General features: G+C 38.2%; 1 protein-coding gene and 1 pseudogene across 1 annotated transcript; both read left to right on the forward strand.

Annotated features, from left to right (window-relative positions):
- The first annotated feature begins 882 nt into the window (after positions 1 to 882).
- On the forward strand, positions 883 to 5,767 carry LOC125198952 (annotated as a pseudogene).
- A 4,449-nt stretch (positions 5,768 to 10,216) lies between these two features.
- On the forward strand, positions 10,217 to 11,047 carry LOC125198953. Its single transcript, XM_048097164.1, has one exon. It carries the CDS (start codon positions 10,319 to 10,321, stop codon positions 10,643 to 10,645), a length of 327 nt encoding a protein of 108 aa, XP_047953121.1. The 5' UTR covers positions 10,217 to 10,318; the 3' UTR covers positions 10,646 to 11,047.
- The last annotated feature ends 3,150 nt before the right edge of the window (positions 11,048 to 14,197 follow it).

Below are 14,197 nucleotides of genomic sequence, written 5' to 3' on the forward strand. Positions count from 1 at the left end.
ATGGACTGGTGTTCAACCTGCCAACAAGTAGTGATTCATTGACTAAAAAATGGGCCCAACACAGGTCTAACTATCACCATCAACTCCAGAAGACTGATTTAAATTATTTATACGGAATGAATATACATGCAGTGTGATTTATATCAAATTTAAGTAAATAAACAATTCATAATATAATTAAATAAATATTGACATTTCATCTGTAGATTTGATCAATTGAAATACAAATTTAAAAAATTTCATAAATAAACGTTAATTATTCTTGCAGAATACAAAAAATGAAATAACTTTTATTTTTTGTGAGTGAATGAATTTAAATATATGTTTATGGTTATATACTACTAGGAAAGAGGATCTTACTCACTGTTTATTGGTACTACTCATTAAAGAGGTATTCTAATATCTGGGATACTAAAATTGTCTTTTCTTAAAAATCTCATACTTTGTGGGCGTAAAATCAAGATAAGCCAATTGTGAAAGAGGTTTTTCCATGCAATATTTCTCTCCTCGAAACAATATTATTGAGGTTTTCACTCATAGTAAAAATAAATTTTTTCCAATTTAAAATTCTTCTCCAGACAAAAAGGAAATCTTTTAACCATAAAATCTCAATCCTTCCAACTCATTTCCTTCCATACAATATCAATCAAGCTGCACGTTTTTATACTCCTAAAAATTAAAGTGTACAGAAAAGATTCGTTATTTTTACCAGAAAGCATTGGTGCCACGTCACCCTTCACCAACCAGAATAATAGAATATTCATTACCAAACAATAAAATACGAATATATATATATTCCACCAACCCATTTCCATTTCCCACCACCACCAACAATAAAACCAACAAAAGCAAAAAATGAAATCATTTCAGTGAGAAGCGAAAGCAAAACCTCTCCGTTTTGCTTCAATTCAATCATGGAACGCGCGAGGAAGCTAGCAAACAGAGCCATCCTCCGCCGCCTCCTCTCCGAATCGAAGCAGCAGCCATTTCACAAATCCTCACGCTACGTATCCTCCATCGCCGCCGCCGCCAATGCCTCCTCCGTCAACTGCCGCTTCTACTTCCTCGAAACCTCCCCAATTCGTCGCCACGCGCTCCATTCCGTCGACGCTCTCAAAGCCAGCGAGCACGTTCCTCCCGCCGCCACAACTCCGCGACGCCGTGGAGGACCAATCCAAAATGGCGGAATTCGTCGGATTCGAAACCCTAGATTCACTAATTGACGCAACCGTCCCCAAATCCATCCGCGCACGTGACATGAAGTTCTCGATCTTCGATGAGGGGTTGACGGAGGCTCAGATGATTGAGCACATGAAGGATTTAGCCTCCAAAACAAAGTTTTCAAATCCTTCATTGAATGGGGTACTACAACACGTTTGTGCCTCCTGTGATTTTGAGAAACATCATGAGAATCCAGCTTGGTACATCTGTTACAATTCCTTTACCAAGCTGAGATTTCACAGGGGAGGCTCGAGTCCTTGTTGAATTACCAAAACTACGATCACTCGACCTTCACTGCCTTGCCTATGTCCAACGCTTCCTCCTCGACGAAGGGACTGCGCTGCAGAGGCGATGGCGATGTGCAACAACATCTCGAAGGGGAAGAAGAAGACCTTGTCATTGCTAGCAATTGCCATCCACAGACAATCGATGTTTGCAAGACTAGGGCTGATGGATTCGATCTCAAGGTGGTTGTTTCCGATGAAGGACATTGATTACAGCTCCGGGTGATGTCTGTGGAGTGCTGGTGCAGCATCTCGGGGACGGAGGGTGAGGTTTTGGACTACGGGGAGTTCATCAAGAAAGCACACGAGTGGTGTGAAGGTTGTGATGGCCTCTGATTTGCTGGCCTTGACAATGCTGAAGCCGCCGAAGTTGGGGGCCGATATTGTGGTGGGGTCGGTACAGAGGTTTGGGGTTCCGATGGGGTATGGAGGGCCCCACGCTGCATTCTTGGCTACCTGCAGTGGAGTACAAGAGGATGATGCCCGGGAGGATTATTGCGTCAGTGTTGATTCGTCGGGGAAGCCTGCTCTTCGGATGGCTATGCAGCAGACTAGGGAGCAGCATATCCGTCATGACAAGGCCACTAGCAACATCTGCACTGCTCAAGTGAGTGTTTTTTGGTGAACTGAATCTCAATTGTTTGTGCTTGGAATCTGTTCTGTGAAATCATGCTGCAAGCTTGCAGTAGATAGTTGAGAGGGAGTCTTAGCATGCGTATTTGTCTTGAATCATTTACTAATTAAATATGGCACATGTATACGAAAATATTTTTGTTTTGGGTTTTTTATGATGAAAATATGGTTCTTTTACATTATAGCCTAGCTGGCTAACATGGCTGTCATGTATTGAGCGATCTTAGTATTTTGTGTCTTGAATCAATATGAAAGGTGGTAATGTGCATGTGGAAACTATGCTTGAGTTTTTTATGAAAACAATATGGTTCTGTTACGTTATAGGCTTTGCTGGCAAACATGGCTGCTATGTATGCTGTCTATCATGGACCGGAAGGCCTTAAGAGTATCGCTCAACGGGTACATGGTTTTGGCTTGGAACATTTTCCGCTGGGTTGAAAAAGCTTGGGACTGTAGAAGTTCAAAGCTCATTCTTTTGATACAGTGAAGGTCACATGCAGAGATGCAAAGGCGATTGCTGATGCTGCTTATACATGAAATAAATTTGAGGGTTGTCGACAAAAACACTGTAAGCGTGCCTATCTAAATTTTTTCCGTAAATTGTGACAGCTTGTGAGTAACTATATACCTTTTGTCTCTCAGAGGAATTGTTAGTGCTTTTGATGAGACAGCTACATTGGAAGATGTGACAAATTGTTTGCTGTCTTTGCATCTGGCAAGCCTGTAAGTAAGGGTGTATATACTTTGAGACATTGTTTCCAGCCTCTCGTTTTTTATCATAAGTTGAGAATTTGTGTTTTTCAGGTGCCATTCACTGCTGCATCTATTGCATCAGAAGGAGAACTTGATTCCTTCTCGGGACTCGTGAGACAGAGCCCGTTTTTAACAAACCCGATATTCAACTCGTATGGACATTTCCTGGAAATATCTTGCAGTTTAAGCTCATCTTTGTAAGATTAGATGTGACTATTTCTGTACTGGTTGGTGTAGATACCACACGGAGCATGAGATTCTTAGATACATATACAAACTTCAGTCAAAGGATCTGTCATTGTGCCACAGCAGATTCCTGGGATCTTGCACGATGAAACTGAATGCAACTACAGAAATGATGCCGTGACGGGCCTGCCTCAATGCGGGACATTCACCCTTTGCCCCCACAGAACAGTGGGCTGCTGGTTACCAGGTATTTGAAATTCACATGTTCATTTTCAGGAGTGTTCAAAGGATTCTTCTAAATGATCATTCTTATTTTGCAGGAAATGTTCAAGAATTTGGGTGACCTATTGTGTACGATCACTGGCTTTTGATTCTTTCTCTACAACCCAATGCCGGTGCAGCTGGAGAATACTGGGCTGATGGTTATTCGAGCATATCACAGGGTAATAATATACAAGATTTGAGTTTGTAATTATAGTGTAGAAGATTGACTAATGTTATTCTTATTTAAATTTGTTACATTTGCAAAATGAAAGCTGAAAAAATTTCTTGGCTCTGAGTTGTGATTAATACAATCCACCATAGTAACTGTTGATTTCCTGTGAACTTCTAATGTAGTTTTCAGAGGAATTTCACCGTGATGTGTGCCCACCTGGGGGCCCCAGCACATGAACCAACCCTGCAAGCGCCAAGCAGGGATGAAAATTGTGGCTGGGTTGAAACTGATTCCAAGGGTAACATCAACATCGAAGAGTTACGGAAGGCTGCTGAAAAGAACAAGAACAACTTAGCTGCTCTTATGGTATGGATTGCCTTGTGACTTATTTTGAATCTACAATTCATTGAATTTGTCCTAGTTTTGATAAACTTGCTGGATGCCAGGTCACATATCCTTCCACTCACGGAGTTTACGAGGAAGGCATTGACGAGATCTGCAAAATAATCCACGACAATGGTGGACAAGTTTATATGATGGATGAGCCAACATGAATGCTCAGGTATGGCTATATTGAGTAACACGTAGGTTGCACATTACTCGTTCGTTGCTTCTGATGATCAATCTTTGTGCCTACAGGTTGGTTTGACTAGCCCGGTTTCACTGTGCCGATGTTTGCCATCTCAATCTCCACAAAACATTCTGTATACCCCACGGTGGAGCATGACCTGGTATGGGGCCTATTGGGGCAGAAGAAACACCTTGCACCATTCCTACTCGCATCCAGTGGTATGTGGAAATGCTTTGGGCAGTAATCCATGTGTACATGTGTGTGTTTAAATGCAATGGTGGCTGATTCTGTACGGGGGTATCTTTATTGTGTCACAGATAGCCACCGGAGGCATACCAGAACTGCTACTAACCACTCGGTATCTATCTCTCTGCTGCGCCCTTGGGGCTCCGCCTACTTTACCTATATCCTACACCTACATTGCCATGATGGGATCAAAGGATAACCAGCATCAAAGATTGCCATCTAAATGTGCGCACTACATGGCCAAGCGTTTGGAGGTCCTGCTCTTTCGTTCTGCATCACGCTGCTATCTAAATCACAAAGTCGTTTCTGCAGAAATTTATGCCATTACCTCCGTTTAACATGTTTTGCTTCTTTGATTGAGCAGAAGGATTTCCCTGCCTTCTTCCGCGAGTCAATGGAACATGCGCTCATGAGTTCATCATCGATTTGAGAGGCTTTAAGGTTCGTTTCTTGGAACACTAATTGCATTCATACTCTGTGTCACTCCTTACACTGCAAGTGGCCATTGCTGCAGAACACTGCTGGATCGAGCCCGAGGATGTTGCCAAACGTCTGATGGACTAAGGATTCCACGCACTCCACAATGTCGTGGCCTGCCCCTGGCACGATTGAGCCGACTGAAAGTGAAAGCAAGGTAACACTAAGCAAGCTCACCACAGCAACATAGACTTCTGTTCCCTTCCAACAAACGAATCTGAACCTAACCCCACTTCCCCTTCTTTTTTTGCAGGCTGAATTAGGACAGGTTCTTGCGACGCTCTCATCTCTATCAGGGAAGAGATCTCGATGATCGAGAAAGGCAAAGCCGATATCAATAACAATGTGCTCATGTATTCCAGCCACGGCTTCTAGTTTACAGAGTTTCCATGTTGTTGTTTTCTTTTCTTTCAACACAACTGACACAATGATCCATTCAAGGCGCTCACCCGCCCCTCGTTGCTCATGGCTGATGTCTGGACTAAGCCGTACTACATGAGAATATGCAGCCTTCCTGCTGCATGGCTCAAGAATGCCAAGTTTTGGCCAACCACAGGTGCGTAAATTTGTGATGTTTGAGTCGATTGATATAGTGCGAGTACAAGGAACACTGACACCAAAACTGGTACAATGAAAGGCTTCTGTCTGGCTCAGTCGACCGACTGCCACCCCTTTAGTCACAACAAGTCAACAACCACATTTTCCTACCATAGTTTTACACCCCCCCCATTTCTTACTTTGGTTTTGCTTTTACTAAATTTGGAAGATTCTGCTTTATTCAGGGTTACGACAACGTCTATGGAGATCGAAATTCATCTGCACCCTCCTCCCGGTCTCACAGATGGCGGAGGAGGCAGCAGCTGCGTCTGCTTAAGGCTGCATGGTTCCTTTTAGAAGAATGCAACACCACAAGCGTCTCTGCTTTATGTTATTGTACATAAACGATATTTATGTTCAAGTTGTACCTCTGTTTTTTATACATGTCTGTTTTAATCAGTAATGGGCATTGTTGCTTATCATTTCATGGTGTAATCAGACTTCTCTTAATTCTGCAGTTTCATATACTTGAAATAAGTTCCTTCGTGTAGGGAAAATTTAAGAATTTTGTTAGTGGTATGCAATGTTTGATAAGTACAAAGTTAGCAATAAATTTCAAAATTTAAAGTCAACGAATTATATACATTGTGTCATTCTGGAAATTAAGCGTTACATTAAAAGTAATAACCAAAAACATAAAAAGAAAAGTTTGCTTTGATTTAATCAGATTTTATAGGTTTCTTGATTCACCCATAGCGATATGTTAATCCCACTTTTTAAATCCGGTCTTGAATTCTGACTTTGTTTGAACCAATTATTGACGTTTTAAAATACTAAAATTTTGCCACATAAAATGTGAAATAAAAATAATGAAAAATACTAAAGCTAGTTGGGCAGCTGATTATTCCAAAATCCTTAACCAAGTTGATTTGTTTGCTAGGTGATGAAGACTTACTCGTTTAAACCTCTTCTTTCCTTATTCGCCACCCACTGCGGCGCATTTTAGCTCTCCCTAAAATCGATCAATTTGGATTGAATTCCGACACCAAATCACCGCGCAAATTGCCCAAACCCCCAAACCCTCGTGCCGGCATTTTCGCCTCAAATACGCTAAAGGACCGCTTTTGATATTAACTTATCTAAAATACTAGTGATATTTTTAAATCCAGGAACCATTTACGTGAGATAAACCCATAGTTCGGGACCAATTTTTTAAAGTTTACTCTTTATTTTTAGGATTAAATTTGTTAATATATAACTTGACTAAAACCAGAATTGAACCAATATTCAGAAGTTTTTTAATAATCAATCCTAATTTATATAGATGTAATGAGACGCTCTTTTTGTAGTATGAATATGCGGAAATCAATAGGTAATATGCTGATACGTGAATAGAAGAGGTTATTCTAATATCAATGTGGTTTGAACTCACCGCGTCAGTTATCCAATGTGAAAATAAGACGTTTTCATTTTTATTTATTACTTCTATATACAAAATGAAACAAAATTGAACTTCAACTATGATTCAGAACATCATGACCAATCGAATTAGGTGGGTAGGTAAGGTATACCTACTCAAACCATCATACCGTATACCCATCAAGAACACGTATGCTAAAAAGTCATACCTTTACCTTACCAAATTTCGGTATACTCCAATGTACATCTTATAATTCGTATGACAATGACACTGATATTAACAGACCATTTTCGTATACCGCACTGTCTGTCGCATTCTGTCAAGTGTATACCCGACTTTCAACATCAATTAAAATAGAAAATTAGAGTTTTTAAAATATTATTTATAATTTATAATTTTAAAATAAATTAAATATAATTTATTCATAATTATATTTATATTTCACAATAGATTTATAATTTAAAAATATATAAAATATATTTTATATACAATTGTGTTTATATTATTGTGGTATATACTTTAATTTACGGTATATACCTTAGTTTACGGTATATACGAATTTCGGTATGCGCGTATACACGGTATTTGAAAATTCATATCGTTACCTTACCGCAATCTTTCGGTAAGGTATCATACCATACCGAAAGTCACGTATACCAAAAACGGTATTTTCGTATTTTTTCGTACGACAAGACCGGTTTTTCGTTATTTCGGTATTTTTCCCCAGCCCTACAATCGACACTTGGGCTATAGTAAATGACTCGTTTTTTTCTTCTTTTAATTGAAGTACTAATTTAATCCACGCAACTAACATTTTTTTTTTTTTTTTCGGTGGTCCGCAATTAAATATAGTATTAATAAACCAATAATTAATTTTACTCAAAATATATTTTTGACAGGAATAAAATATAGGAGTGGTAAATTTTAATTAGAATCAAATTACGTTGAGTACCCGTGCACTTCATGAAGTGTGTCATGTAAAGTTCTTAGTTAATTCTAGTTATACAAAGTTTCTATACTCCATCCATTTCTTAAAAATAAGGACATTTGAAACGCACGAGTTTTAATGCCAAATTTGGTAAAATAAGAGAAATGGAGAAAAAATTGATAAAGTAAGAATTAATGTGAGTGGATTATGGGCTCCATTTTATTAGGGAGGTGTATAAGGGTGTAAAGAATTCCAAACGGTTTTTACGGTTTCGAACCGCAGGTTTTTGCGGTTCCAACTTGATTTCACGGTTTTCGCAGTTCGGCACGGTTTCGGTTCGAAATTTTTTGAACCGAACCAAACCAAGTTCAAACCACGGGTCAAAAATTGAGGGTTTTTGGTTCGAGATAAATTCTCACGTTTTGGTTCGGAACCGTAACCGATGATTACGGTTTCGATTTTAACCGTTCGGTAAACCTTGGGAGGTCTACTCGCCTCGTTGTAATACTCCTCCATCCCGATAATTCGTCCCAATTTTTCATTTTGGTCCGTCCACATGATTTGTCCCACTTCACTTTTACAATTTTTGGTAGTGGACCCCTATTCCACTAATTCATTCATACTCACATTTTATTATAAAACTAATATATAAAGGTAGGACCCGATAGGGACTGATATTCTATTTTATTCCGGAAGGAGTTGATATTGTTTCCATATATTTATTTAGTTTATTTATGTTTTAGTATTATTTAGTTGATAAGATTTTATTTACTTTCCCTAGTGATTAGGATTTGATTTGCTTTTGATTTACTTCCCTAGTTTAGGAGATCTTTTTGTACCACTCATATTATAAATATGTGTGGAGTCTTTTATTATTATCAAGCAGAATGAAGAATTAAATTATTAATCTCGTTCTCTCCATCGGTTCTCCTCTTGGAGAAACCGCCAATCTCTCCAAATCTCTACAAAGTCACGTTGTTTTCCTCTCTTCGTATTTTCTTTCCATAGGAATTAACCTCACGTTAATTCCTATCGACCACATTCCACTAATTTTTTCAACCCACTTTTCATTACTATTCTTAGAGATCCCCATCCGTGCTCTTAGCTAAGAGCACGAAGTGGGCCCGGACCCACTTTTACTCCCTGTCCTTAGCTAAGAGCACGTAAGGACAAGCTCAAGGGTCCCACCATTCTATTATTCAATCTAAATATTCCAATTATTAAAAACATTTCTACATTATAAAAATACATTAAAAAATAAAAATTACATAATTAAAATACTAAAAAATAAAAATTACATAATTAAAATACTAAAAAATAAAAATACATAATTAAAATCCTAGAAAATAAAATAATACATAATTAAAATCCTACAAATTAAAGATGAGAATGTAGATGATGATAGAATAGATGAGAATGTGATTTTTTTGTGTTGAGTGAGGGTATTTATAGATGAAAATGTGAATATTGGGAATAAAATTGAAAAATAAATTAAAAGTGGTGAGAAAACGGATATATTTTTTGGGAAGTAGGAAAATATTTTTTTTATTTAAAAACATTTTTTTTTTAATTAATTTCGCATTTTAAAAAAAAAAATAAGCCAACGGCTATGCCGTTAGCAATAAAGGCATGCCAGTGGGCTGCCCGCCGGCACGACTTGCTCTTAGCTGGGAGCAGCGTCGTGCCGCTGGCACCGACAGACAACTCCCATCAGCGGACGGACGAGGTGGTGCTCAGCGGCACGGACGGACGAGCACAACACCCATCACCGCTGCGGATGCTCTTAAAACCCGTGTCCGGTCAAAGTGACCCGAATTATCCGGGACGGATGGAGTATAAAAAACGACTAATTAATAAAATTAAATGAACTATTATACTCCCTCCGTCCCACAAAAGATGTCACACTTACGGCACGAGATTTTAGGAGATTTTGTTTTATGTGTTAAATTGAGAGAGAAAATATAATTTTTATATTCATGTGAGAGAGAATTTTTCCAAAAAGAGAAATGTGACATCTTTTGTGTGATAAACTAAAAATGAAAGTGTGACATTTTTTGTGGGACAGAGGAAGCAACTTGAAAGAATTGATGTACTCCCTTTGTACCAAGATAGTCTTTTAGTATTATTTTTAAATTATTTCAATATAGTTGAATCATTTTTAATTTTTAGTAAAAAAAATATTTTTTATATTACTTTTTCATTATCACTTTTACTTTATTATTATTTTTTTCTTTATCCACTGGATATTAAAACGCTCTTTTCTTAATCTTCGTGAAATGAAATGTTGGGTACAGTAAATAAAACATAATTTATTTTACATAAACGCGTGACCACATTTAAATCGTAGTCTATTTTAGGGCAAAGTAATTGAAACAGTAAATAAAACATGATTTAATTTACGTAAACGCGTGACCACATTTTAATTGTAGTCTATTTTATTAGAGCAAAGTAATTGAAATATTAAATGCTCTTGTTGGGCCCCTTAGAGTATTCCCTCCACATGTCACGTATAAAATACTCACTCACTTTGCAAATAACTCTGTACAATCCAACAAATTCAAAAATCAATTGAATTCCATTCCCCAAACCCAAAACGAAGAAAAATATCTGCATCAATTAGTAAGCCATGTCTACTGGAGCTGCCGGCGATGGCTTCTTCCGGAGCCTTCTCGAAGGCTGCATTACCGCCGCGGACACCGGGATCCAGCGGCGCCCCTACCACCGCAACTGTGGCTGCGCTCTCCACAACTCCGCCGGCCACTGCCCCCACCGCTCCAGATACGACAAGGTCTCCTACCCGATCCGCCGCTCCTGGAGTGAAGGATCGTTCTCGCTGATCGGCCAGTCCTCGCTGTCTCCGTCCTCCTCCCCCGCCTCCGCGTCGGCGGAGATTCCGAGGACAGCGTCGCAGTTGGCGCTGTACAGAGCAGCAGAGGATGATGAGGTGTACTGATCAGGATGCATGCCATAGAGCTTGAGCACAAGATGGAGTGAATTGCTGCATATGATCATCTATCTAGAAGGGGCAGAATCGTGAACTAGAGAAGGAGCAACCCTAGGGGTTGGCACAGGCCGCCCTATAAATAGAATGAGACACACGTCCACATTTAGACCACTTGGAGATTAGCTACCTTCAGAGCTTTAGTTAGTTAGCTTTCGCTTGAAGTTTCTGGCCACCTGCATGAAGAAAGTCCATCGTCCGTTTCAACCAATTTGCCACCGTAGTTTCAGAAATTTATTCAGTTTCTGAGAGCCAAATAATCTTTTACTTGCTTTGTTTTATGCTTTCTAAAGTTTTGACACTTGTTTTACCTTGCATTCAACACCGCTCTTAGTTTAACTCTTGTTGGAGACATTTTTGGCTTGAATACCTCGAATGCAATGGATTTCTTTGATTTGTTTGAGTTTTTACTTGTTATTCGTGGGTATATGTGTTTATCAGTTGTCTCTCTGCTCTCTTTTTCTCTCTACGAGATTGGGTTTAGAAGCAAAGAAAATTAATGCAAGCTAAGAGAATAATGTGATATATGTGAGACAAAATACAAGAAAAGAGTATTAAGACTAGTGTTACATCCTTTGATTATAATGCACAAATATTGTGTAATGTAAAATTAGAAGGAAGGCTGGAGCAGTATTAATTCTATTTTGTAGAAACACATAAAAGTAGGATTTTACTTATTTACTTGAATACATGCACACTTCCCTTGTCTAAAGCAACAAATAAATCCTACATAATATTTCTCTTTTTTTAGCAAAATATGCATATTATTGTTTAACAACAACAAGAAGGGGCTTGCTGCATCAAGGTCATTAATTTGTCTTATGCAGTAAAATTTGATTCTCTTGAATTTATCCCTGTGTACATAGTATAACAGACGAAGAAGACAAACCTTTACAGTATATCGCTACCATTAAATTGATAGATGTGTAAATAATTATTACTTCTCCTAGATTCTTTCTCTAACTTTTAAATCATCGCATTTGTGAAAATAGAGGATTTAAGATTTGGTTAGAATCTCAAAGCAGAATTATTACATAGAAAGATGCCTCAAACTGATGGAAACAAGGAAACAATGGACTTTTTGTCATTTCTTGAGATACTTTCTCAACTGCCACGTATGTAGTTTCTCAACTTAATAGATGAAACATAAATTTCATCAAAATTATTCTGCAGAATCTCTATGCCTCCATAATTGTAACTAAAGAAGCATAACTTATGAACTAGGAAGAGGAAAAATATCAATTGAATTTCTCAACTAACATACACTAGGTGCATATTTGCTTTACACATTTTATCTGTGAGAAATCTGTATAAACATCTCATTAGTTAAAACTTTCCCAACTGCTATTTATGTTATGCAAATTTGGAAATACCTTTTCTATATTGTAGGGATCAGATTAGGGTCGGATTCACTAATTACCAAGACCTCTTTGTTCTTGTACAAGAGAGCTCAGCCAAACTCTCACCCACGCTGATATGTACAACAGATTACAAAGGAGAATCCCTCACAACTATTACAATTACAGTAACTAGTTCTAGCTAGGGTTCTTGAGTAATCTTGACATCTTGATACACCTACACACTCAAGAAGATTGTTAGTATAACAATACAGATCCTTGCGGATCTAAACAACAATCAACAAAGTATAACAAAGAGACAACTGAATAGATCACATAATATGGCTCAGAGCCCGCCACATAGCCCAGATCTATTCAACTAGAACCAAATCCAAGGGAGCAACGATGAAACGACTGGAGTCTACGCTCACACCGTCACAACCTTCACCGAACCGCCCCTTCACATCGGATTAGGTCACTGGAACCACCTCAGAACAGAAACCCTAGTTCTCACACTTACAAGCAACCGAAGCAGTTGCCTTCCACACGACTCAGGGATCAAGTATTCACACAAGAATGGTGAATCATCTCTAGAAATCAACCGGAAAGGCAATCGGAGAGTAGAGAGAAGGTTGAGAGTCTCAGAGAGTAGAGAGAGAGAGTGTATCGAATAATGAGAGAACAGAAACCGGCTAGTCTCACACATAAACAAACACACATCACAAACCCTTAATCCAACGGCTGAAGAGCCCAATCCAAGTGAAGAGACACGTGGCAGCATCTGGTGTGAGAGGGAGAAGCAGCTGGGCTTCTGGGTCAAGTCCAAAGAATGGATAAAGGCCCAGACACAAATTAAATCAGGCCCAAGCAATAATAGTCCACATATATTCGACATATATCAAATAACAAGATTGTGAATTGTGATTAGTTATGTACTGGAGTATTATTCTTTCCCCTTGTTCTTTACTAAGTAGTACATCATAGAGTCCTCAAATGGTTAAACAAAACCTAATGCTTTTAATTACTCTAAGATCAATTTTGTCTTGTCTGTTAGGTGTTTATTCAAAGGCCAAGTTCTAGGAATCTACATTTCTTCTTGTGAAAAGTGTACAGAATAATAACTCGTACCAAACCTCTCTTGAACTTTACAAAAAATATTCTAATTCTACCAACTTAGTTCCACCATTGCACTATATAAACCCATGAAGAAACATGCAACATTTTCAACAAACAGTCAAACACTTTCACATATCACTACAGACACACTTGAAACTACGAAACAAGAGAAGATAAAAGAGATGTCGAGTGCAGCAGCAGAGATGATGCTTCGCTGTGTGTTTGAAGGAAGCCTGTCAATGTGTGACACGGACATCGAGCGAAGACCATACCATCGCGACTGCAAGTGCGCATTGCATAGGAGAAGGGAAATGCTCCCACTCTGCTTCAAAACAGAGTAATGTAGCATTTCCAAAGAGAGAATTGGGGAGCAAGTGTTCCATTTCCATATCACACTCTGACTCTGTAATCACTTCGCAATCTTGACTTGTTCATAGTTTATCGACTTGAATTTAGTTTCTGTAGAGCAGAATAAAAATGTAGTAAATTTAACCCTACTCGAGGTAAATAAGTAGATTAGACAGCATTGATTCCTTTAACTGTAAATTCATCCGTAAGTTAACAGTATAATTGATCATATTCTCCCTCTCTTTTCTCAATCATCCAGTGTGTATGATAAGTCAACTAGCTACGAGTAAACACAACATCAAAAAATACTTCCTTTCTCTCTACATCATGCTTTACTGAAAACTTAATTTTGATCTTTTCTTCTTCGTAATAGTTTAGACTTTAGACCATGCAAGTATGCAACAGTAAACTTAATTTATGAATAATCTGTCACATATATGGGTAAATTACAGTTTCCTTCTGAGATGTTAATAAGAATTACATTTAAATCACATCCTTGCAATCTTACAAGTTTAGTACACATAAAAAGCTAAAAGAAATTACAAAAATGTAACCATTGATGCAACAAGCATTATGAATGACAAAGCTTTAGAAAGGGAGAATTGTGTGGTGAAGTTGATCCTAATTAAAGGTCAAGTCGAACTCATAGAAAGTGGGATAAATGGGAAAAAAAAAAAAAAAAAAAAACTTTGATTGTATACTT

The sequence above is a fragment of the Salvia hispanica genome, unplaced genomic scaffold (assembly GCF_023119035.1).
Source record: "Salvia hispanica cultivar TCC Black 2014 unplaced genomic scaffold, UniMelb_Shisp_WGS_1.0 HiC_scaffold_331, whole genome shotgun sequence".
Taxonomy (NCBI): domain Eukaryota; kingdom Viridiplantae; phylum Streptophyta; class Magnoliopsida; order Lamiales; family Lamiaceae; genus Salvia; species Salvia hispanica.